Source organism: Alligator sinensis, unplaced genomic scaffold (genome assembly GCF_000455745.1).
Source record: "Alligator sinensis unplaced genomic scaffold, ASM45574v1 scaffold243_1, whole genome shotgun sequence".
NCBI classification, from domain to species: Eukaryota; Metazoa; Chordata; order Crocodylia; family Alligatoridae; genus Alligator; species Alligator sinensis.
This window is the reverse complement of record NW_005841841.1, coordinates 4,008,321-4,035,171: the sequence shown is the minus strand read 5'-3', so window position 1 is coordinate 4,035,171 and position 26,851 is coordinate 4,008,321. Positions and strand designations below refer to the sequence as shown.

Genomic DNA, 26,851 nt, shown 5'->3' with positions numbered 1-26,851 from the left:
AGGGTGTTTAGTGCACCCAATGTTTTAAGCATTTAATTATTAGAATGGTTAAATATTGGAACACGATATATAGCAAAGTTGTTAGTCAGACAGACACTTGGCTGGGATATTTTAGTCAGGGATGATCCTGCCCTGAGCAGGAGGCTGAATAAATGACCTCATGAAGTTTCTTCCAGCCCTGCTTTCCTATGATCAGAAAGTAGATTCCATCAGTAAGTATACAGAACAAGATTTGCATAAACTAGCATTAATTAGCATTTCATTTCATTAAGCAACAAAAACAGGTTACTATGGGACCTGAATCACCAAGTACCCTTCAGGAAGTCCTTCTTGTTGAACCTGAAAACACTTTTAAAAAATATTTTCTGTGCATAATTCAGGTGGACAGGTGCTATTTAATATTTACACGTCTCTGGATAACCATACCAAAACACTCAGAATTTAAACTGAGTGAAAGAAAACAGTCACCTACTAAAGCAAGGATACTCAAAGAAAAGTATGCAATGCTATGTTGAATGCACTTTGGATTGGATGGTCTATATCATATTAGGCCGGGGAGTCTGGGTTACACTGAAAAATTTGAAGCTGCTCACCTATGATTTTCCTTTCATACTTTCCTGAAGCTTGTCATATGAACTATGGTACTTCATTCCATATGTAGAAATGACCCTGTTGGTTGCCTAGCCCACATCAAAAAGTCAGTGGCAATCCACAGAATGAATGGGGCCTTTTCATCTGTCTGGAAAAAGTGAAGAACAAGCTTTCCAATAGCCTGTGGGTTTCTCAAACTCCAGCAAATTTTTTGAGACAGGGGAGTGAGGAATGGTATTGAATACAGAAATTTGAAGGTGATCCAGGTATCTGAATGTAGCAGAGAAAGGTTTGGTGCCAAAACAGCACTTGTTACCACTGATAGGTGATGCAATTCTAGATAACTGCTGGTAGTTAATTCAAACTAACCATCCGACAGAGAAAGCAAATTTAGGCAAAAATAATTAATTGGTACACTTTTTTTAAAGGATAAAATAAAAACTTGCCATTTTCTCAGAGAAACATTATACCAAACTTTGAAACATCTGTTTTATAATCCATTATTAAATGCCAGTACAAGTAATGATTCAGATCCAAGGCCAATTACATTCTTGCTCAACTGGAAGCTGTTAGTTAATTACTTTTTGAAATATTTCCCTAAAATGCAACAAAGGATGTAGCAGAATGACAAATACTATTTACCACAATATCTGCAATGCAGTGGGTTGACAAATGAATAAATAATTTTCAGGATAAAGTTCAGACTTTTAAAGTGTTTGAATTTCTCAGGGATTGAAAGGGATTAATTTGTCTACAATTTTTAAAAGGAAAACGTTTATTAAAAATAGTATTAAGTGTTTATTGAAAAAATCTGTTTTTTGTTTAAACAAAATGTTTCAAAGCTAAATTTATTATGGGAAAAAATAATAAAAATGTATACTTCAAATAGCAAAGCCCCTTTCTTTCAGAAAACTCAACTTACTGTAACCAGGGCAACTGAATGGGCCATCCCTAACCCCGGCCTGTTCCCTTTTATCAGTCCCTTACCTTCACTATCACTCACAGCGACCAACCACCAGTCTAGGATTGTCACCCTGCCCTAAGAATAACCAGGCCCAAACCTCGCCCTTAATCTAACTCCAAAACACCTACAGACATGTTCTTAATGTGTGTTTGCTAAACTGAATTAGCTACATTAAGTTAAAATAACTGAAAAGACAAGGTAATCTGGAGTCATAACTTGGTTAAGCAACAGATGTAGCAGCAGGGTTATGTAGAGCTAGCATTTAATAAGCTTGGCTTGAACCAATTTACTCTTAAGGTTAGCCTGGTGCCTTCTGCATGGAACAGCACTTTCAACATTATACTCACAGGCTGGGGCAGACATTACACATAAACCAGTTTAAGAGATCAGAAACTGGTTTAAGCCTGTAACAGAACAGGTGTTTGGTGCACCAGTTTGAAAATGGCTGAAACCAGTTTGAAATAAACCTGGTTGAATGTAGTATCAGACTTAGCTGATTTGACTCAAACCGGTTTGTGTAATGTCTGTCCCAGACCCCTTGCTGGTTTAAGATAAATCAGATACCCCCAGCATCCCAGCATGCTCTCTGGGCTGGGCGGGGCTCTTTTCCACAGCAGAGCTGGCCCCTCCCCTCTGCACTCTAGCCAGAGCAGGGGTGGGGCATGGCCAGACACTGGCCTGCCATGGCCCCTGAGGCAAATTCCTCCCTCTGTCCCCTCCCTGCTGGCAAACCCTGTGGACCACAGCTGGGGTTGGCAGGCCCAGCCGTGCCTTTATGGCTTTCCTGCAGCCAGGCAGAGATGGTGTAAATTCCTCCCTCTGTCCAGCTTTCCTGCAGCCTGGGAGGGCATTAATTCCACAGCAGTCCTGGAGCAGGGGAGAGAGGCAAACTAGTCCCCTGTGTGCAGATCCAAGACCTGCAGGACCAGACAGAGGTGGGAATTGTTGGCAAAGACCTGACGATCATCACACATATGTGCCTAAGCTTAGGTGAAGATTTTTGGTAGTTCCCTGTTGTATGCTTTGCAAATAGCTGTGTTCAATACATGCTTGCTTCCAAGAAAGGACTTTTTCCCCATCCCCACTCATCAATCTGGCAGCAGTTCCCCGCCCCCTCCTCTACCCCCAGGCTGGTGGCTGGCATCCTTTGTGTCCTGCTAGCCCTGGCTGGTGCCTGGCCATGACCCCTCTGCTCCAGCAGGGAGGGGTGAGAGCCTTGGAGGGCATCTCTCTTTCCTCCCCTTTGGCAGTCGCTGGCAGCCATGCTCTAGCACCCCTGGCTTCTGGCTTGAGCCACTGCAGGTATGTGGCTGCATTTCCTGATTTAACAGAGAGTGTCTGTCCAGTTATTAATCAGTTTAAGCTGCGCAGTTTAGACTAACTTGCAAAGAATGAATCAATTCAGGCTCAGGCTTTTTGAATGTCTGTGCCTAGCCAAAAGCTCCAAAGCATTGTCACTGTCTCCAATATTCAGTGGTGGTTGCTTTCATAGAATCATAGAGAAATAGGGCTGGAAGGGACCTCCAGAGGACATCTAGACCAACCCCTAGCCTGAGGCAGGATCATCCCTGTCCAAACCATCCTATACAAATACATAATCTAACCTCTTAATAAAACTACCTTAAATCCAGACACAACACACAACAGTGGAGCTCCAGAAACCAAAGGTGGAGCTAAACCTGACATTTTGCAAAAACAGCCCTAAATTGGGATTTTAATGATTTGTCCATAGCAAAGACAACATCTTATTAGCCAGACTATTCTATGACTACTTCCCTCCACAGCTCCTGGCCTGACTGGGTCAGTCTGGAGAAACCAGAACTAGAGCAGAGGTGAGGGACAAACCTGGACCTGAGCCCCGGTCTGTTCCAGACTGGACTTTAGGAAGGTCTTCGACACAGTTTCGCACCCTATCCTCACTGGGAAGCTAGCAGACTGTGAAGTGGATGCCTACACAGTCAGGTGGGTGGCCAACTGGCTTAGAGACCACACCCAGAGAGTCATGGTGGATGGTTCCTTCTCGGCCTGGAGGGAGGTGGGCACTGGGGTCCCGCAGGGTTCGGTCCTTGGACCGATATTATTTAATATCTTCATCAGCGATTTGGACGAGGGCATGGAGAGCACCCTCTCCAAGTTCGCTGATGATACCAAGTTATGGGGAAAAGTTAGTACACCGGAGGGCAGGGAGCAGATTCAGGCTGACCTGGACAGGTTGGATCAATGGGCAGAGAGAAATAGGATGCAATTTAATAAAGATAAATGTAAGGTACTCCACTGGGAAGGAGGAACCCCCAGCACACCTATAGGTTGGGGAGTGTCCTTCTCAGCAGCTCGGAGGCAGAGAGGGATCTTGGAGTCATAACTGACTCCAAGATGAACATGAGCCGGCAGTGTAACGAGGCCATCAACAAGGCCAATCGCACCTTGTCGTGCATGAGCAGGTGCATGACTAATAGATCAAAGGAGGTGATGCTCCCCCTCTATGCGGCACTGGTCAGGCCACAGTTTGAGTACTGTGTCCAGTTTTGGTCGCCACACTTCAAGAGGGACGCGGGGAATCTGGAGAGGGTCCAGAGGAGGGCCACTCGCATGATTAGTGGCCTTCATGATAGACCCTATGGGGGGAGGTTGAAAGAGCTGAATCTCTTCAGCTTTCACAAGAGACAGCTGAGGGGAGATCTTGTGGTCACCTATAAATTTATTAGGGGAGGTCAACGGGGAATAGGGGAAGAGCTGTTTGCTAAGGTGCCCCAGGGAGTGACTAGGAATAACGGGTATAAACTGTTTGAGAGTGGATTTAGGTTAGATATTAGGAAGAAATTTTTCACAGTAAGGGTGGCCAGGATCTGGAATGGGCTTCCAAGACAGGTGGTGCTATCACCTAGCTTGGAAGTCTTCAAGAGGAGGCTAGATAGTCACCTGGCTGGAGTCATCTGACCTCAGTACTCTTTCCTGCCAGGGGCAGGGGGCCAGACACGATGATCCATTGTGGTCCCTTTCGACTCTGCAGTCTATGAATCTATTATACCCAAGCAAGGCTTTTTTCCTCCATGCTGATTGGAGGAAAAAACTCATCTTGGATTCAAATAAACACAGTAAATTGTTAGTGGCCAACTCAAATGACTAAAGAACTTCACATCCTGGTCAATGGATGTTATCAGGGACTTCCTAAGATCAATGGTAGTATCTGCGACACTTTGTTCATGCCACCTGATGAAATCCCACTAACATGAAGGAGTTATGTAACTAAGTCAGCGTGAACTGGGTTGAGAATTCACTCTTGCTTAATGTAACTCTCAGCCAGAGAGATTCACCTTCATGTCTCCTGAAATAACTGCAGAAGTTGCTGGTAAAAAACACAAATAAGTACAAGCAACAGAACAGCTTCACATCTTCTGAGGCCGGAAGGTATTCGTTATAATCATCAATAACTTCTGGCAAAACACAGGCCAGAGAACTTTATCCACTGACCTCATCTTAACCATGGGTATAAGTCTGAGCCACAGCACATATTTTTAAAAAAGATAACAGCCTGAATTAAAGCTTCAAATTAGGCAGAAACTACCACAACTCTAGATAAACTGTTTCAGTGCTTCTCCAGAAGATGCGTCTGTTTTCTCAGTGAGTATAGGATCTATGTTTCCAAAACATTAATCCCAAAGGATTCTAAAACTTTATAAGCTGGGCTCTAAGTAACCAAAATCTCATCTTACCCACACAGGAAGCTGGTCTGCCACTCCAAACTTTGTTGTCCATACAGGTCACTGTTCGATCTCCTTTCAGCTGATATCCTGGTGAGCAGTAATACTCACACCTGGAGCCAAAGTATGCCCCATCTAAGCACTTGAACCCTCCATTGGCTGGCATAGACAGTGTTGGACATCGTTTTTCTGGGGAAAAGAACAAATAAATGTATACAGATCTTTCTGTGATTAATCTTCAGAGGTGTGGAAGGCAGGCAAAAATACAGTACCGTAGCTGAACAAAATATGATTTGGATTTTTTCAGTGCAAGTGAAGGCACTTGTATGCTTTTCCATTTCTACTCTAGCCAACCAAACTCCAAAGTTTATCATTCTACATTTGAGTTTACCTAATAAAATTAAGTTACAATTTTAAAAAGTTTCCCATTCCCAGCTTTTGACCAAATATTTTTTTCCTCAAGAGCTAAAGAAGGGCTCACTGAATAACTGACATTCAGATTTTGCAAGATGATGAGCATTTGACTAAAACTACCTACAATACTATCAGATTTTCTAAAAGGTGAGTTTTTGCAGTCTCTCAAACTTCAATAAATTAAAAGCCTGCCTATTTCAAGAAGTACTCCTATCTTCATCGGCTCTCTGCTGTCTCAATATTGTGCTTTCTGTGACTGTAAACTCCTCAGAAATCAACTATTTGTTCTGGCACAGCTCACCTACTGTACAATAAAACACGTGCTATACATATTACGTGTGAAACAGATGGTGCCAAGTTAGTTGTGCTTTCATCTATGCACGTATATTTTTTAAAATTCAAAATATGGACAAGAGCCAAATGATGAACAGAGTTCGTGCTAACAGCAGCTCCAATTCAAGATGTCTCTCTCTGTCCCTGAATTTTATTCCATATTAAATATAAAAACAAATTTATTGACATCACAGACAGAAAATTAGTTTATCATCCAGTAAAACTGAAAAGCATCCCAACTGCCTCCAAAATGAGATACTCACGTTTACAAAAAACTTTCCCCGACCAGCGTTTATTTGACTGACAAATAAGTTGTGAAGGACCATGCAGTTCATAGCCTTTCTGACAACGAATGTCGCATCTTGTTCCCAAGACATTCTTGTAATATCCTCCTTGAGGTGTTCTGCAGTTTGCATACCCATATTTCACCTTAATGGGAGAGCACCAGGGTGTTTCTGGCACAGGAAACAGAAAACAGACAGGCATGGGGAACACATTTTACAAAATACTAAGGCACTCAGGTCACAGTCACAAGGCCATTTTGTTCCTGCAATGTTGTAGAGAAAGATGGTTTATAGGAAACAAAATAAACCACATACACAGATACAACTTTCTGGCGTGACCCAGACCCAGCATGATGTTAGAACATTACAACAGCAGGCCTTTAAAGGTGGAAAGCACATGTAACTTTTAAGTTAAAAGGGTATATTACATTAGGGACCTATGACCCATGCTGGTAGAGTAAGCATGACCCCATGTGGACAGGCTGATGATCAGCAGAGCATTTACTACTTAGTGTTTACGTAGCCTTTGGTAACAGATACTAATAATAATAATTCATGTTAAATCAAGAGGAAGTTCTCTCTATCTGCTGCATAATTTAATTTTTCTTCCTATACTCTTAGTACTTTTTCTCTTCAAACTTCCTTCAGAATAGCCAGGTACTTGCATACTGGGCACGACAGAAAAAGGCCTGGCTCTGGGTGAACTCAGAGAAGGTTCAGGTCACCTCACCTTTATGAAAGGGATTTACAGACATATTACATTTGGCTGCTTTGATAAAGAGAGAACACAAACGCCAGGCATATGCATGGGTATGTGCAGTTTTAATTAGGCCAAATTAATTCCCCAGTGCCATCTAAGATCAATCCAGAACTCAGTAACATGCCATCATTTCTATACATTTAAGATTACTTAGAAACATTGGGTGCTGACAGACATAGGAGAAACTTCCCCCCCCCCCCCAGCACTTTAGCAGAAAAGGAATCACATCTGTTTGACCCAGCTCCCCAGTGTCTGTGTAGTTTGCATGCTTCAGTGGGGCCTTTTGGCACTTTTATCCAATAGTTGATTCGATCAGTTATTAGATAAAAGCACCAAAAAGCCCCGCTGAAGTGCGTGAGCTATACAAATGCTGGGAAAATCAAGTCAAACTGAGACGATTCCTCTTCTGGGTGGGCACTGCCCTTGGTAGGGGGCTGTGCTAAGCTGAAAGTAAAGCGCTGGGGTTTTTTTCCACATTTGTAAGCACCCCTACTAATTATCTCTAACCAGTTACAAAGAAAGGTTTCTGAACATGAATTAGTGCAATAGCGCCATTCTTACTAAATCCATCCACTTCTGTCTAGAGCTTGTAAAGAGGCATAAATTAGCCCCATTCATCCTGCACAAGCAGCACCTCAAAATCCCTAGGTACAACATGAGCACTAGACACAGAGTATGTAACTAGTGCCTACATTTTATGTATTAGAATATTCCAAGGTGCGTGTATGTTCATTTATGAATGTACACTATCTTGTATTAAACCTAACATCTGGAACAAGTACCTACACAGAGAAAATGGACTCAAGTTGCAAATTTCAGATGCAAATCTAAAACATCCCCAAATCTGAAGCACTTGGATCTGGAGTTTGGTTTAAGCCCATCTTCCATAACACTGAACCGTACACACACACTTCACCCACCACTGCAGCATGGTGCACATCTGCCCAACATTTTATAGTAGCTGCAAAAGTAAAGAACAATACATTTAGGACCACAGGTGCAGAGATCCCCTCAGAAAGCCACAAAGCCAAGAAGATAAGGTACAAGGTATGAGCAGCCAAAGTAGATGGTGCTGGGAGGAGCACATTACATGACCTAGCTTGATTCCAAATGGCCTCTTTCTAGCAGTGGTAATAAGGTCTGTACTTTAGAGTTTGTACAATCTCGTTTTCCCCACAGCATCTGCGCAAAGCTCCATCAGTCTTTAGGCATTGTGTAACAGCTCTTTTCTATTTTACAGTACTATTCCACCTTTTGCATAAGGGCTTCTCTCTCTGCTAAGCTTTTTATGATACAAGGGCATCTCAGCAACTTGTGTCCTTGGGGCCCTTCATTCACCATTGTATGCATCTTTCCTCACAAGTAGAATTGGTTCTACAAATGTGTATGATGCATCCTATAGATTTATTTCATTTATTATACATAGGGTATTTTTATTCATAATTCTTCTACAGAGAAATGGCAAGAGAGGTTCACACCTCCCCAATGGAAATGTATTTCCACATGCACTCTTCACTGCTGTTCTTGGGGCTGAAGAAACAGCATCTGACAGCAAAGTGCAGAGGTTGATAATGGAGAAGTGTGCTAATGCCATGGCTTTAATTTATTTAATAAAGACACTTTAAATTAAGATAAGTTTATTTCTGAAACAGTTTAACCTGGTACAGGATGACAGTTATTTTCTCTTCTCCCAACCAAAATATTAATCCAGTTTATTTATTTACAAAAGCAGGCTTGAAAATACTGAAACAGTTTAAATGGCAATTTTCACCCATAAATCTGAAAGTACTTTGCAAAGGTGCTGAATTATCATTATTTCCATTTGCAGCACTGAGAAAACTGAGGCGGAGAGGTTAAAAAGATAAATGCAGCACCATAGAACAGGTCTGAGGCTGAGCTGAATACAGTTAACTCCTTACTGGACTTCTTCAGTGATCCAAAGAGCCTCTTGCCCAAATACATTGCATAAGCCTTTCTCTTTTCTCTACACCTTTCCTTTATTAAACTGGGGTTTCAGTGTTTTGGCATTAAAAACTCCAAAACTGATTTCCATGTATCCAAATATCAAATTTATACATGGGAAAAGAACAAACTCAGAATGCCTCCACATGGCCTAAGCTACTTTGCTAAAGAGACTGTATCATTGGACCGTGGCTCAAATTTACCAATGCTCAGTGTCATCCAAATTAAATTGAGGAATGCAGGTACCGAGACCCCGAGAGAGGTAGCAAAACGATAAATATAAAAGACTTTGGCACCCCACACCACCAGCACAGAAGCAAAAGAGCAATCTGATCTCCATCCACTATCACTGAAGACCCCTTATCTCAGCTTTCCTTTCATTTTTCTGCAAGTGAGCACAGACCCTGGACAAAGTGAAGTATTCTCAGTGTTCCCTCCTTCGTCCCCCAAACAGCAGTGACTAGGGGCCAGTGCAAGGGCTCAGAGGGCAAGTCATTACGCTAATGTTCTGCTGCTTCCCCAGTCCCAATCTGGAAAGATGCAAAAGCCTCACAAACCACCAGCCAGCCCATGGGGTTCCACATGGGCCCAGACATTTGGCAGTGAAAGAGCAATGGCAGCATTAATTGCTGTGGCTCTGGGAGTCATTGCCCCCATCCCTCATAATTGTAATTGTGGCTCTCAGCAGCTCTGCTACTGCTCTGCACCTGGAGTAGCAGCCAGGGCTGGATTAACTCTTTAGTGGGCCCCAGGCAAACAAACTTGTGGGCCCCGAGCTGGTTAAGACCTCTTCCCTACCCTGGTGCTGCTGCATGTGTGGAGCAGGGCTCAGAACTGCTGCGGTGGTGAGGCTGGCAAAGGGGAGGGGAAGGAAAGGGAAGAGAGGTGGATAGGGCCATTCACGCTGCCACCACGGAGGAAAGGACCAGGAACCCTCCGCAGCTCAGGGCCATAGTCATGTGTTTAGTTTGCCTAGGTGTTAATCCAGCCCTGGTAGAAACCCCTCAGTACAAATGGGTAAGGTTTAACCCTAACTAGGAGCTAAATGGCCTGGTATATGAGTCCATCAATATGCCTCTGGGCTCTCGTACTGCGCAACATATTTATGAGACAGTTAGAATCAGAGCACATTTGTGGCTTCACCGCTTGTGAATTAGCAACCTTCTTTTGGCAAGTGGAGGGAAATATATCTGACTTCTTTCTCTGGGATTAATTTTTTTCCTACATAAATCTACTTAGCTGGCTTTGAAAATAAATGTATTGAATGAGAATGTCAATGGAAAGTGACTAAATATACATGAGGAATACACCTTTTAGAAAAAAGTTGGTATATTCATGCAAATTCACAGGTGTAGAGATGAAATAAGGTAAAAAAGGGAACTTGTATTAAAAGGAGAGAATTGCAAAATATTATATATAATTAGCAAACTGCACATGGTAAAAATAGACAAAAACAAACTTTCCAGTCCTCCCAGACTTTTCCATGGCTCCACCTCATGCCTCTGGTGCACAGTGGCATGCAGCAACCATCTGAGGCCTGACTGCCCAGTGTGCAGGGGATGGCTATAACCTGCGAGCCCTCTGAATATGGTTCTCCACATTGGACATAACAGAACTAGACTGAGCTCAACTTAGAAGGGGTTTATGCTGAGGATGAGGAAGGGTTTAGCCTCGTGGCACTCAACCTATCCAGTCCTACAGGCTGGATGAGTGGTATAGGGCTAGTCCAGAAGTTGGATCCTACATGCAGGGTCAGTCTGTGGGCCTGATCCAGCATGGGGTAAGCACACAGGGTGTCTCTGCGGGTGTGATAGGGTGCACTAAATCTGGTCACAGAGTGACTCCACCTATGGTCCAATCATGCCAGTGTGATGTGCCATGTCATCTAGCTCACAGGGCTCCTCACAGATCCAGAAATTTGGCAGTGAAGGAGCAGTAGCAGTGTTAATTGCTGCATCTCTGGGAATCATTGCCCCCATCTCCCCTTGCTCCCCTGCTGGCAAAATTCCAGACCCATAGGGAGCCTCACAGGCTGGATAACACATATCCACGGGCCGGATTTGGCTTATGGGCTGTTAGTTGAGCACACGGATTTAGCTCAAAGTTACTAAAAATATACTACCACTTGAGGCACTGTAGCCCAGTGGACTAGTGGGAACCAGGCAATCCAGGTTTTATTCCCAGCTTTGCCACTCTTGGCAAATTGCTTCGATCTATTTATGCCCCAGTTTTTCCACCTAAAACATGAGGATTAGTGAAATTAAACATTATTTATAAATGTGCTTTCAGGTTTATGGATAAAAAGAGTTACACAAGAGTTGGGTGTCACTATTATTTTTACAATTTAGACAATTTGAAAAAATAATGTAAATGGCAGCTGTGGTCAGTTGACAGTGGTATTGACCAAAGTGCCTGGCAGTCCTCTATAAACACAGGTTTTAGGCTGTTTCCTATAAGAGCAGCATGAAAAAATGATGCTCCACAGCAGGGCTCACTGTTGGATTGGGCAGTTGAACAGAGGGTTTATCAGAGAGAGAAGGAATCCTTAGTTGCGTTCTGGGAAAATAAAGCAGCAGGGATTTTTCCTTGGTGGTCTAAGCTAGTTGAAAAACTTCCAAGTAATCATGAAAGGTTTGGCATGTGGCCCTTAGCAAGCAAGCAAACACCCTTGTGAGCTGAAAAGTTACGGGGTATACACAGCTTTGTATGTGTACATACACCATGTTATGCATGTACTAGTGTAGATGCATACATAACAGCAAGCGTATGTATTACTACAAAATCTTTGCAACACAAGATAGGCAGTAACCAAACCTCTAGATATGAATAACTTCGTATTTAAGGTAAGTTTTGATTTTAATCTGGCAACTCAAGTCCATCCCTTTTTTTGTGAGCAAACTTGTGAACTCACATAAATGTAAACATGCTAATGCAGTACAAGTCTTCTCAGCTTCATACCTTAGATATTTGGATCGGAGTTGTCTAAACTCTTACAGCTGGCAGCACAGCTTAAAAATTCAATGCACTTACTAACAGCTGGGTGAATAAGCCACTATGTCTCACTTACCACAGATAAATCTCTGCTGACATTAAAACAATTTGTTCTGGATCACTTTACAAAAGAAATTTCTTAGAGTCCACATTTTGATTACTTAGTTGCAGTAATCTTCACACTGAAGTACAAATTTGTGAGGGGTTCTTATAAATAATTTATAAAGCATAATACATTCTTAGTATTTTGTGCCTTCTTTTTTGCTGCTCATAAATAACTTTTCTTTAAAAATCTGTTTTATTCCCTGAATGGTATCAATGTTACACAAAGTTATAGAAATATTTTTGGTTGCCTAAATATCTTACCTGTGCAGGGACTAGTTTGCTAACAAAACCATAGCAGCCAACTAAATTGACAATAAAAATCATTTGCCAGCTACAATAGAACCATATTTTATTAAATGAGATGCAACTCATGGGGTTTACCGATGGTGAAAAAATATTTTCTATCCAATGCTATGGTCAAAAAACTTGTTTGGAATCAGGAAGAAAATCTGAATTTTATTTCTTAACGTGTTGAATGTCATTAGTTAATTATTGGGGCTGCATCATTTGCTTAAGATTTGCATGTTCATTAGTTAACACACTTTACTCTTCATTTCAGGTTGCTAGGTGAACCCAAAATGAGGATTAGTTTATGGAAAAGCTTATGGAAAAAAATCAAGCTCTCTTTCAAGTGCTGCCATACATTAACATCAACAAGTCCAGATTCTGGACATGGTTACTGTTGATGGTTCGGCTCTGATGTATGAATGAGAAAAAAGAGAAGCTTGTTTTTAATTCTCATAAGCTAGCAGCTTGACCTTTCAAAGGTGAAGAAGGCAATAAAACAGGAACTTACTCAGGTAAGCAAACGATGGTGAACAGTGCTTGGTTTATTTTCCATTGTTAGAAAAATAAAAATAAAAAGCTTATCTTGATAGAAAAAGTTTGAACACAAACACGGAGCTGGATCACTCTAAGACAGGATGAAAAGAGAGAAGCTCTCCCAGCAATCAGCTGATCCTCATTAGCACATAAGCAAAGCATTCACCTTTATATCTACTGTGTGCATACACATCTTCATCATCTTCTAAGGGTGAGTATCCCGAACCTACAATACAAAATAAAAAGAAAAAGTGCAGCAAGAAAGGAAATATAATTAAAGAAAAAAAGAAAAAGAAAAGGTTTTGCAAAGACGTGCAAGTGAAATTAGGATGCAACAATCTAAGCAATACTGATAGCATAAGCCACCCAGATGCTTAGATATATAGTGGAACCAGTTTAAAGTGAACTGAATAGTTTACATTAAGTTGAATGAAAATCTCCGAATTATTGTTGTGCACCAGGGACCACACAATACAAATTGTAATTCCTCTTCTTAGGAACTCCCGCCTGTAACAAAGGTGTTCTCAGAGAGATGGGAACGGAGGATTTCACTGTAAGATGGTTCCAGAGCACCAGAGGCTGTTAACAGCCAACATGCCAACCAGCTACAGGAAAATTGCCAACCAGCCAGCCGCAGTAAAATGTGTGCAACTCAAAAACAACTGTGGTTAACAGCACAATGCACAGAAGTAAAACATCAGATACATTATCTGCAAACATAGTTTCAACCATAAAAAGGACTGATTTGTATTAAGTCTTCCTTGATCATTCAAGCAAAGGAAAATGACATGTTGGTATACTGCTTTCTGTCAAAAATTCTGGATAAACATTGAGAGCTACAAATCCCGAACAGTTTACTCAACTACAGTCACACTGGCTGGTATTTAATAGTGCTGTAAGATACACCTGAACCATAGATGTTTTAGAGAAGTTTTAGACCTCAAAGAGGGCAGACAAATCATAGCTTGCAAGCTTCATATGTTTCTGGGGCAGTTTAAATGTAGTTCCTGAAGAAAGAGTCATAATAAAATAAAAGCTTTTCTTTCTGCTTATTTATGGTTCTTGATACTTTCTTTTCTTCACTTCTTCCTTGTTACTTATTCTAACTTATTTAATGGCAAATTGTCATCTGAGCTGGAGCACTGCACACACCGGTACCCTTGGGCATTTGCTTGTCAAAAAATTTTATGTTATGCTGCCCTTGGATATGTCAAGATTTTGGTTTGTGGCTAGCAGGGTTAGGAGAGCCTTAGACTTATTTGAGAAAAAGCATATGCCTAACCTTGACAAGGTCAGATTTTTCTTGACAGCAGTAGTTTAAACAAACTCCTCTTTCAGTAGCAGATCTGTAGGCATGCAAAAAAAATCCTGCCTTTTATACACTCTGGTATGTAATCAGACACTAAGGGGGTATGGATCAGACACTAAGGGGGTTATTTGGTTAATAGTAACCAGCAAATGTTTTTCATTTTAAATACGAGGAATCACAACTATTAAGAGAGTCAACAGGGGATCAAGCCCCAATGCTAAAAACACACTTAGATGCCTAAATATATGGACCTGTTTCAAGTACTGAGCATTCAAGCATCTTGTACCTATGCCAAAATACAAAGCTTCCATTGTCCAAGCAAAATTAGAATATGGACAAAGAGCTACTCAATTTGTCTTGCATATGGGCTTATCACCAGGGATCCTGGTTTTCCCTGATAAAAAACTGCATATCCTCAGATAAACAGTCACAAATTCTCTGATAACCCCCCCAAATCCATTATTAAAATTAAAAACCATCCCCATAACCTCCCTAGTGCTGCTGGTGCCCACCATTCCCTCTCAGCCCTGCTGGTGCCCCTCACCCTACCTCAGCCCTGCTTGTGCCCCTCACTCACCCCTGCCACAGCCCTGTGACCCTACCCCGTGCCCCTCGCTCCCCCTCCCACAGTCCTCCCAGCCCTGCTGGTGCCCCTTGCCTTCCACCTACAGCTCCTGCGCCTCCATCCCTGCTAAAGGGCCCCCCAGCTGCCAGGGCTATGGGGCCAGGGACCCAGGTACATAGCTCCTGCCCCAACTCAGCTGCTGTAGCTGAGCAAAGTTGGTTCAAGGCACATGAGACTCGTGAAAATGAAACTCCACCAGTATTATATATATGAAACAGCACTAATATATTCCATTGTAATCATGGAAAAATGTGGATTTTTAGTTATTTTTTTTAATCAGAAAATTTAGGATTTTTTTTTTTAATCAGAGAAAACTAGGATCCTTGTTAACCAGATTGCCCACATTCGCTAGGTACAGACATTCAAAAAGCTTAAGGCAGAATTGATCTGGCTATGCAGTTTTCTGTAAGCAGCATAATTCAGATAGGTAGAGAACAGAACACATATTCACCCCTGGGGGGAGGGGGAGGGGGGTAAATCTTGGACTGGGTTCTGCCATTTTTAAATCAGTCCATGTATGCCAAACTTATGTTCTATTATGGGTATAGACCAGTTTTGTGCGCTGAGTTTCTGTTCTGTTACAGGTATACTGTATACCAGTTTCCAATCACTTATACCAGTAAAAGTGTAATGTCTATACCTGGCCATCATATCTGTTCAGTACTTGACATATTAAACAAATAAAGTTGCTACAGCAATAGTAACGATGAAAAAAGGAGAAAAAAAGATACTACTTAAAAAAAAAAAAAAAAACAGATGCTGCAATGACATGGTTTACATTTTGGTACTCTTGTAAAAACTGGCTACATATTTTGTCCCAGCTGAGTACAGGCAAAAGCCACAAAATGAAAGCATTTAACAAGAAACTACTATAAACTACCATATTCATGGAATCTGATAATCACATTTGCTGTAGGAAAAAATGACTCTCTTATTCATAAAATAATCACCAGTTCTTATACTTCATTGGGACAGTGTCCTATTTCCATGTATTTTATTAAGGAATTCAGTTTAATTTGAAATACATGCAGGCCAACAGAAAATTATTGGTAAACCATGCCACTAGCAGCCCAATTGTCTGCACTTAATAAAGAAAAAACATAGTTACATTTGCAAAACATCTAAAGAGGAGCTGAAATAATAAACTAGCTTGATATTTTGATGCAGTAAAAGAACTCAATACAAGCAAAGAATGCAAAAACATGGGATATTGACAAAACAATTCTATCTTGTTGTGTTATCTTAAGCAAATAAAGCTGTTAAAAACTACAATATTTACCTGTGGAGGTAAATGTATCCTCAGGTGTATTTTATTTTGATTTCAATTTGTGAAATAGACCTTTTATTGTGTAGAATGATCAAATCCATTTAAGATGTTAGCACTGTAGCCCCTCCCAGGTAACTGCAGTTAGGTCCCAATACAACACAGCATAATACTTCTAGTACAGCAAAGAACGTATGGACTTACTAAATTTTAAGGATGCATGTCAATGGAATTATTTGCATACCTTAAATTAAACATCTGCTTAAGAGCTTTGCTCAAAAACAATGGCCTTACATGCTTAAAAGCACCTGGTAAAGAGCTCCGCTGGACAGGTGCCTAATCACATGATTAGTCTCATAGCCTTCAAATGGAGCATTTAGACTTCAATGGCACTCACATGTTTACAGCTAAGAACATGCTTTGCTGGACTAGAGCTATACAGCAGGATCAAAGTTATGACTGCACTGCAGAACCTGTATGTGATGTGATAAAAAGGTTCACATTCACTAACAGCTCAAAACATACAATGTAAGCTTTTTATTTATAAACAAACTGCCACACCAAACCATGCAGGATGCAGTGAACACCACACTATTTGTATTACTTCTCCAGAATCATGTTATTATCCCATTTTATCCTTTACTTTTTATCTATTCAGTGAGGTATGCAATGACTTTAAGATACATACATGCAAAAGAGGTAACGCCAAAATCATTTTGCAAATGCATTTAGAAAGAGGATAACTACCTAATAATCCATCTAGTTCTTTGCAGATAGGGGAGAAAGGTTGTTAGGATGCAAAATAAATTTTAGGAGTACTTTTGTTATTCCTCAATTTATTCAGAAGCTCACTTTCCCAGCTGCAAGATTTCCTTATACAAAGGAAACCACAAATACTAAGCTTCTTGCTTGAGACCTGGAGTTGAAACCCAGCACTACAGACATCAGATCAGACAACAACAAATGAACCTTTCTGATGGGTAAGCAGCACAGACCTAAAGTTTTCAAATATTATGAGGAAGAAAGCATTAATAAAAACCTTTTTATTGCCCCAAAGCTCTCCAAATCAGAGGAGAGATCCCCGACTATCTTCATCCTAAAACATACAAGAAAACTTTCTACCACTTGAAACCTTTTTAATTTCCTAAAGAAGCATTTTCTCATAGGAACTTTTCAGTTTGACTGACAAATTGCAAGATGATGTTCAAAACAACTATTAAAAGATGAGTTAAGATTAAATATATAAATAAAAAAAAAAGTGTCAAGTGTTAGATACTAAACACAGAATGTTAGAGACAGCAAGCATGTGCATGTGAGAAGATCACACATGGTATATTAAACTCAGAAGACTGTTTACATGCAAAAAAGGGATTTGAAACAATGAATTCTTTGTTCCATCAACTGATGTCACTCGGCATGTCTACACATGCAATTACGTCGGCTTAAATTTACTGTGCAGTAAACTACTGTGCAGTAACCAGGAATAGGACAGCAAAAAACATGCAGATGTTAAAGCGCATTAACACTGTGTATGGACTGACTTGGGACTAAAATTAGTCCCAAGTCAATCCACACACACAGTGTTACTGCTCAGTAAGGTGCCTACATGTGCGTTACTACTCAGTAACTAATCAGGCATAAATTTGATACCTGTATGATGTATGTGTAGATGTGCGCCTATACTGCGCAGTAATTTTGGTTACTGTGCAGTAAATGCTCATGTGTAGATGTGCCTACTGATCCTGTAAATGGTTCCATGTAGGTGGACACTTGTGCCATGTGCAACAGTATTTTGCCTGGTCCCCTTCCATGCAGCTACTTGTAATTTTAGGCAATCTTTCAGGGACAGGGATTGTGTCCTTATATATACACAGTATCAGCATCTATCATATTACATTGTGTTACTATTCAAAAACATCCAATTCATATCTATTTACCCTGTGGATGTAGACAGGAACTTCTAACCACTGTAGTATGTTAGGTTTAATTAAGAGCCAAGAACTTCCAGTATAGATTGTGTTAGGGCAATGATATTATTTCTACCAATATTTCAGCCCAAAACTAAGGGTGCACTGGTAGAGATTTTGGGGGCCGATACTGATAGCCAATTTTTAAGGAGGCATATCGGCCAATACCGATCCAATTTCCAATACAGCTGCGTGCAACTGGCAAGTCTGTTGTGGTGGAAGAGGAGGGGGGAAGGAAGGGCTGTGGGGGCAGATCAATGTCCCCTGTGGTGAGGGAAGACATGGGACAGGAGTAGATGCTGCCCAGGTGGGCGGAGTGCGGGATGGAGCCACAGCTTGCCCAGTTAGCATGGTGGGGGGTAGCTCCCACTGCTGTGCACACCCTGGGAGGGCATGGGGGAGGGCGTGTGCCCATGGATCTGCACAGGGCAGGGATGTGGGCAGGGTGCAGCTGGGGGCTGGAGCTGGGGCAGCGCCAGGCTCTTCTCGGTCGGGGCGGGGCTCAGGACAGGCAGCAACAGTGCTGGGAGGGGGCTACTGGGGGACTGCAGCCACCTCAAATTTTGCCATAGCCACCCCAAAACCCCTCTCCCAGCACTGCCACTGTAGCCCCAGCTCTTCCTGGCATGTAGGTGGAGGTGGGGCCTGAGCTGGGGCTGCACGGGGTGGGCAGCAGCAGTGCTGAGGAGGGGGGCTTGGGGGGCTATGGCAAAATTTGGGGTGGCTGCAGCCCCCCCCCATAGTCCCTCTCCCAGCACCACCGCCGCCCGCCCCAAGCCCAGCCCCTCCTGAGAAGAGCCCAATGCAGCCCCAGCTCCAGCCCGCCTGCCCCGCCCCATGCAGATCTGGGGACACATGCCCCCCCTCACATGAGCCGTGGCTCCATCCTGTGCTTGCCCTGCCCATCTGGGCTTCATCTACCGTTGTCCCTCCCTCACTGTGGGGGGTGTTGATCTGCCCCCCACCACACCGCTTCCCTCCCCGATCCCATTCCACCACAACAGACTTATCAGCTGCACACAGCTCACTAAGCTGCCGGGCTGTGTTCCTTTCTGCCTGAGTGCTGCACTGTGGCTGCACACACACACGGACATTTTTTGGCCAAATTATCAGCTGCATTGGGCCAATTTCTGATACAGCCAATTTTCTTTATATCGGTGCTGATCCAATATCAGACTGATGTATCGGTGCACCTCTACTCCCAACACAGTTATAGGCAAAGAAATAATATAAAAGATTTATTCCCAGAGGCACTGTTCCTTTTACTGGCTTAGCACTAGAGAGACTGACAAACTTCAGGTCTAGTGTAATTTTACAGCTACTAAATATTTTAATAAAAGCTTGGGTGTGTTACCCAATACTATTTTTACAATACAACCCAATACTATTTTTACTAAGTCTTTCCCTTCCCTTCAATCTTTTGTTCAGGGGTTGCCATCTTATATGAGGATTACATGAAATTACAGTATATATTGTAAAAGTGACAGCCAAGAACAATATGCCAGCTGCAGCTTTATATTCTATTGCAGTCTGAAGTTTTAAATATAGTACCAATTTGATTAAATACAGTCTTTTGAAAGGATCTGTGCATTTCAATTTCTGAAAAGTTACTGGAAAAAACTAATAAAAAGCTGTTTTAAGGCCAGATTCTAATTTTAGATGCATGGCATACCACACAGAGTAAACAAAACAGAACAACAAATATCCACTGCTAATAGCCTTGCATGTACACAGAAAGGGAACAAATGTTTACCAGACCAGACTAAATGTTCATTAATTCTGGTGTCCTGAATCCAATACCCTCAACAGTTGTAAAATTTATAAAAAGGATTAAAAAAAAAAAAAAGGATGGATCAGGTTTTATTCATATATTTTAAATGCCTCCATCAAGTCGCCTCTTTTCCCACAATTAAATTTCTAAGCCTCAGAGTAATTCAAACCACATTAAATTAATGAATTAAGAATGTAGCCTGTTTTGTCTAATTGTATCAAACCTATCCTATTTTGACAGGATTAGCTAAATTTTGAGATCCCCAAAGTCTGATGAGCACACACTAATATCAAGTAAGGAAAAGCATCCAAAATGGTCACCATGGGATTCTAAACATGTGCCCCAATCCCTGCTCCAATGCAGGCTAATTAGCATGTGTTGGAGAAGACTCAGTTAACTGAGTCTGCTGGAGAAGGCTAATTAGCAAGCTCCCTTCAGTGATGGCAGTACAGATCAGCCACTGGCCAGCCCAGAGGTGGTGGTAATGGCATTGGAGATGCAGGGCAGCTGGGCATAGTGTGGGCTCCAGTACACCAAGAAGCACTGGCAGCAGTGAGGGGGTGAAGCCACTTTTCCCCTGCACCGAGCAACAGTTTCTACCTGGCTGCAGCTGCTGCTGCTGAGCCTCGGTGGGTAAGTCCAAAGCAGGCACAGGGTGCACTGGGTCAGGGCTGTGTGCACGGGTCCCCACCTGTACTGCAGGGCTAGGGCCAGCAGTGGTGGCAGCCAGAAGGAGTTGCCGCCACCTGGGCTACCTAGAAAGGCAGTCCCACTGTGGAACTGCCCCAGCCCCACTGCGTGCCCAGTGGGTGGCAGGATGCGCCACGGCTGGATGGTGCAAAGCGGGCACAGGATGCGCTGGGGCTGCATGCTGTTGGCAGTGGTGGGAAGGCACCACAGGGTGCATGGGCTCTGGGTTGTTGCAGGGTGGGTGCTGACCATGGGCTCCGGGATATGGGCCAGCTGTTGACCGGCTCAGGGGAGCATGTGTGGGGGGTTCCCATGTACACCCCACTACACCCTCAAACCCTCCCCAATAAAGCCCACAACCACATCCTCCATGTGCACACACACACACACAATCACACACCCCACAAACAGTGCACCCACCCGCACCCTCCCCCACACACACCTGCGTGCTTCTAGGGGGAGCCCTGCTCACTGCTACACGCACACACTCCACCACACACACGTACCCACACAAACACCCCCAGTCACCCTCCTGCTCCACATACCCCACAGCCCTTCACAAACCCCATACCCAACCACACATGCATCCCCACAAACCCCCCATACCCACCAACCCACACCCACACATACACACACACCCTCCCACAAATTCCATACCCCCCAGCCCTCCACATACCCCAATATACAAGAGTAAGACCTAATTGTGAGCTATTATGTTATCACCTCTATATACACAACGTGGACACACAAATCAGGACAAAAATATATTATTAAATAAAATTAAAATACATTATTGTGGATGCTTGATTTTTAGTATATAATTTGGGGGGGGTTTCTGGTTCCCAAAAGGTTTATTTCCACAGGGTAAGGGGAGAAACTTCCAGTGGCAAAGGTCAGGGGTTATGAGGTAGGATTTCCAGTCCCAAGATGGCAAACAGGGGCAGGGTGACTGTCAAGGCACAGAGCTACCCTTGCAGCCCTCGACAGCTCACCAAAACTTGTTAAGCGGCCCTCCAGTCAAAATAATTGCCCGCTTCTGCATTAGAATGTGTGTGTAACTGTGGGACTGATATTTGCTCAGCTTCATTCAACAGGTGAATGTGGGAACTGCAGGATGCATTAAAGGGGAAAAATGGGTTTTGTTTTAGTGTTTCTTGAACCCATGATATGCAACATAACCTGAACTGCAGTTTAGATTGTGTACTCAGCTTGTATTAGATCGGATTAGATTATAATACATTTTCTAAAGTATCAAATGAACCAAAGAAATCAATTCACATGACATTTTCCTACCAAAGTGTTGATTATATGCTTTCACTAATAGAGATTGCAGTTCTATCTCCATGGGGAAGAAAATAGCATATACTCATACTGATCAACCTCCGGACTTTACAGTAACTCAGCAATATGAAAAGTCTGATCTCACCAGAGATTGCTCCAATTAACCAATGCCAGGTTTTACCCAGTACAGAAACAACAGTTTTGTGATTTCCTGCAGTCCATGTAGCTAGGGTGATTTAACACATTTTCAGCAATTGTTTCTATGCAGTCAGGTAGCCCAAATGCCCAGCTTTCAGAACCGACTAGAGCTCTCCTTACCTTATGTAAATAAACACCTAGAAAACGCAGAGATTTTTGCTGCTATGTGTACCCTGAAGCTATACACTGTTAATTGCCCTCTGTTGCTTGCAGATCTATGTGGTTCTTGTTATTGTTGTTGTTTTTCATACAGAGAAAGGAATTCCATCTCAGGGAAACCCCTGAGGGTTTGTAGGTTATTTTACTGTCAGGGTGTGATGGACACACACAGTTCCATATCACAGGTTTTAATTTGCATTCCAGAGATATGTTTTGATGGACTTTTGAGGCAGAAAAGTACAATACCTTTCAAGCTAACATAATTAAAGCATGATTGAAATGCAGAGCAGAATACCAGTGTTAATAACTTCAAAGGACCGACAGATTTATGTTCTAGCAGTAGCTCACATGCTTAATGATAGAAGCCTCTTACCAGGTTTCCTAGGAATTGTAAATTAGAAAAAGTGGGAATTCAGAACTCAAGTTTTCTTGAAAAATGCTGAGCTGCCTCATTTGAAATTGAGTGGGCTATGAAGAAATTGTGCAGCTGACATCTGAGAATGGAACTACTCTGTACTGGCTCCAAACTAAGGCTTAGATAACCATTGCTTCTCCAGTGGCTATGATAACCACTAGACAAATTTGCTGACACACATTTCAGTAACATCTCGTTTGTTTGACAGAATATCCATGAAACTGGTTCAGATATGTAACACAACAGAAGCTCAGTGCACATAAACTGTTTTCAAAATGGCTGAAACCGGTTTAAGATAAACCTGGATGGATGTAGTATCAGACTTAACTGTTAAATCAGTCCCAGATCCCCTCCAGATTCAAATTAACTCACAACCCCTCAGCATCCCAGGATGCTTTGCACTTCCCTTGCAACCCCTCCCCTCCTTGCAGGGTGGGCAGACTAGGCTTGGCCCAAACTGTCTGCTCCAGCCAAGCAGGGAGGCATGCTTTAGCTCCCCCGGCTTCTGACCTGGGCCACTGCAGGCATGCAGCTGCATTTCCGGAATCAAAAGCGAATATCTGTTCACTTGTTTATCAGTTCAATCTATGCAGCTTAGCATAACCTACAAAGGTTGAATCAATTCAGTCTCGAACTTTTTGACTGACTGTACTTAGTTCTGAACCTGCTACAAAACTCTCAGTACAGCTTCCATACAAATACTACAGATAGTTTTAAATAACATCTTCACTCCCCAATCAAAAGCGAAACAGCTTAATTAGTATTGCCCTAACTGCATTTTATATTTTCATTTAATAAAAGACTATGGGTGGGTATTCAAACTTCAATGAGGGAAAGCCCAGGCAAAAAGATAGCCTGGCATTTAGTTCTGAATATGGTGAGGTATATGGTCATTTTTACTTACCCTTTGGAGAGATGAATGATTATCTAAATCAGTGATTCTAAACCAGGGTGTCTGGGCACCCTGGATTGACATGGCACCTTTGAAGGCATTCTGGAGTGACATGACACCTGACTGAGGTGTGAGGCGATAAGCAGATAAGCTCAGGGTCAGGCTCAGGCTTGTCCCTGCTTGGCTGCTCCCCCACCCTCACTGCCCTCTGCTAGAAGGTAAGTGCTGTAATAAATAAGTTAACCTTTGAAACGGGGTATAGCTCAATTCACAAAAGTTATGTAGGGATGCCTTGAGTCTAGTGTGGGCTGCCTTGTGTCTAAAAATGTTGACGACCACTGGTCTAGAGCTGGCCTTGTACACTGTCCTACAGTCAAAGCTCTGGTGGACATGGAGACTGTGACAAGTTACGAATGTGAAAACAGGGACAGTCACTCAGGCACCTACAGCCTGTATATCATGAATGGCTCTGGATGTCAGTGTCCTTGGATTTCGACTCTTATGTTCAACTGTGAACCAGGGTAACAGGTACAAGTGCAGAGGCAGTGTCTTCATGATAACCTGTGTTACTAAGCAAATGGGCTGGTACATTTTTTATTAGTTTGTGCTTTTTCAGGATGTGTGGTTTCATTGCTTGAAATGGAATATAGTGTTCACAACCAAAATATGATAGGCTAGCTCCCAGCCAAGTAGAATGTTATAATCTTCCAGGTAATCAGCAATGAAAGAAGAGAGTATTTGCAAACATGGCTAATTAGAAATCCAATACCACTTCAGAGTCGAAAAGGATTCCAGAGCTGTGGAATACCTTAACCAACAGAGGGATGTTGCTACACTAAAGAAGGTAAGACCTTTTAGTCGCCTCTCATACCATGAACTCCCCATTTCCCTGACCAATATGCTTGCCTTTTTTAGCACCTGTTTTAGTATTAATCTGACTGCTTGAACATGGATGACTAGAATATATTAATTTACTATTATATTTTAGCAATCAGTGTTACAAAATCCCATTCAGAGTGCTGTAGAGTAAGTATAAAGGCACTCCCCTTTCCCCTATAGGCACACAATGTGTATGTGGGGTGAATGTCCCAGCAGGAAGACATTCACCTCTTTTCCACAGGAAGACATTTCCACCTCTTCCCAGCAGGAAGAGGTGGAAACAGCCATGGGGGGGACCAGGCAAAAGCCTCCACCAGGCAGAAGCTTCTCGTCTCTACAGCCCCCTGACTTGGGACTAGGGGACAAGTGGGTCAGGACACATTGGGGTGGGGGTTGGTTGCTTAGCAACCAGAGCCATACCTCCTGCATGGAGGCACAAGCTTTCAGATGGGCAGCAAAGGCCAGGGCCCATGATAAGTCTTTCAGCTTACGAAGGGGCCCTGTGGGCTGGATGGAATTGCCTGGCAGAGTTGATTCAGCCCGCGGGCCATATTTTGCCTGCCCATTTTGTGGTATATTTCCTTCACCCTAAGAGTAAACATCCTGTACAGTCCCTTCTATCATCCAGAAAGAGAAGAGGTCAGTATCACAGCTGCTGGGCCTGGGAAGTGCTGACAGCCATCAAGAAATTCCAAGTTATTAATATGAAAAGATTTAGATAATCTTGGAGAATGGAGCATTAGAAATGTTAGGAAGCATAACAGTACAACATGAAAAGCCATGCAAGTGAAGGAATTTCTAAAATTGATGCACAAGGGGCTTTTTTTTATTATATTTGAAATGCGTGTTTCATTGTGTGCTTCTTCAAGCAATGCATTTACATTATGTTAAACATGCAATGAAGAACAAATGTATTAAATTAATGCTTTTTTATACTTTAAGAACCTAAAGAAACAGAAAATAAATAACTCCCTTCATCCAAAAAGTACCTTGTGTGTCAATGAAATATGAGGAATTTCATAATATAAGGAATTTCCTAATATTTGTCTTTTAAAGAGAAATTTTGTCTATGGGAACTCTTTCAATCCCTTGCACTTTGAAATCAACAAGGAACCCCGATTCAGTTCATCAATAACTGTCCATCAAAACTATAATGTCATAAAATCATAGAAAATGAGGGCTGGAAGGGACCTCAGGAGATCATCTAGTCCAACCCCCTGCTCAAAGCAGAACCAGCCCCAACTAGATCATCCCAGCCAGGGCTTTGTCTAGCCGGGTCTTAAAAACCCCTAAGGATGGAGATTCCACCACCTCTTTGAGTAACCTGTTCCAGTGCTTCACTGCCCACCTCCTAAGAGTTTTTCCTAATAGCTAACCTAAACTTTCCTTGCTGCAACTTGAGACCATTACTTCTTGTTCTGTCATCTGCCACCACTAGGACCAATCCAGTTCCATCTTCTTTGGAACACCCCTTCAGGTAATTGAAGGCTGCTATTAAATCCCCTCTCAGTTTTTTCTTCTGCAGACTAAATAAGCCCAGTTCCCTCAGCCTCCCAGACGTCATGTTCCCCAGCCCACAAATCATTTTTATTGCCCTCTGCTGGACTCTCTCCACTTTGCCCACATACTTTCTGTGGGTAGGGGGGCGCAAAACTGGGCACAGTACTCCAGATGTGGCCTCACCAGTGCCAAAGAGGGGGGATGAATCACTTTCCTCAATCTGCTGGTAATGCTTACTAATGTAGCCCAGCATACTATTAGCCTTCTTTGCAACAAGGGCACACTGTTGGCTTATAATTAGCTTACTGTCCACTGGAACCCCAGGTCCTTTGCTGGAGAACTGATGCATAGTCAGATGGTCCCCAGTTTGTACCAGTGCATGGCACTGTTCTATCCTAGGTGCAGGACTTTGCACTTGTACTTGCTGAACCCTCATGAGATTTCTTCTGGTCCAATTCTCCAATCTGTCTAGGTCTCTCTGAATCCTGGCCCTACCCTCCAGTGTATCCTACTACTCCCCCCAGCTTGGTGTTATCTGCAAACTTGCTGAGGGTGCACTCCATCCCATCTTCCTGATTGTTGATTAAGGTATTGAATAAAACCAGCCCCAGAACCGGTCCCTGGAGCCCTCAACTTGATACTCGCTGCCATTTGACATGTCTTTCAGTGGAAAAATGGATTTTCAACATGACTATTTTTGTGAAAAATATCCATCTATAAATATAATAGCCCTTTTGTTAAAATCCAAACCACCAAAGCCAAGAAATGTTTCACTATGAAATGCCACAGGTGTCCTTTATAGGAGTTATAATTCAGCTTCTTCAGGTCCCCATTCTCTTCTACAAATCAACTTTACCCACCAGAGCACATCTTCTGTAATGCATCCCAGTGGAAAGTCTGTGGTACACCATGATATTCTACTTGGAAGCCTGATACCCCATCTGCACATTGCACTAAGGCATGAACGACGTGTG

At 42.5% G+C, this 26,851-nt stretch overlaps 1 protein-coding gene across 1 annotated transcript in view; it reads right to left on the bottom strand.

Moving 5' to 3' along the window:
- SRPX (sushi repeat containing protein X-linked) overlaps positions 1–26,851 on the bottom strand; it is a 79,478-nt gene that overhangs the window by 21,429 nt on the left and 31,198 nt on the right. The window contains exons 3-5 of the mRNA XM_025205305.1: positions 13,094–13,153; positions 6,267–6,458; positions 5,269–5,445 (exon numbers count right to left, since the gene is read on the bottom strand). Coding sequence (XP_025061090.1) covers positions 5,269–5,445; positions 6,267–6,458; positions 13,094–13,153 — 429 coding nt within the window. The remainder of the gene's footprint in view (positions 1–5,268; positions 5,446–6,266; positions 6,459–13,093; positions 13,154–26,851) is intronic.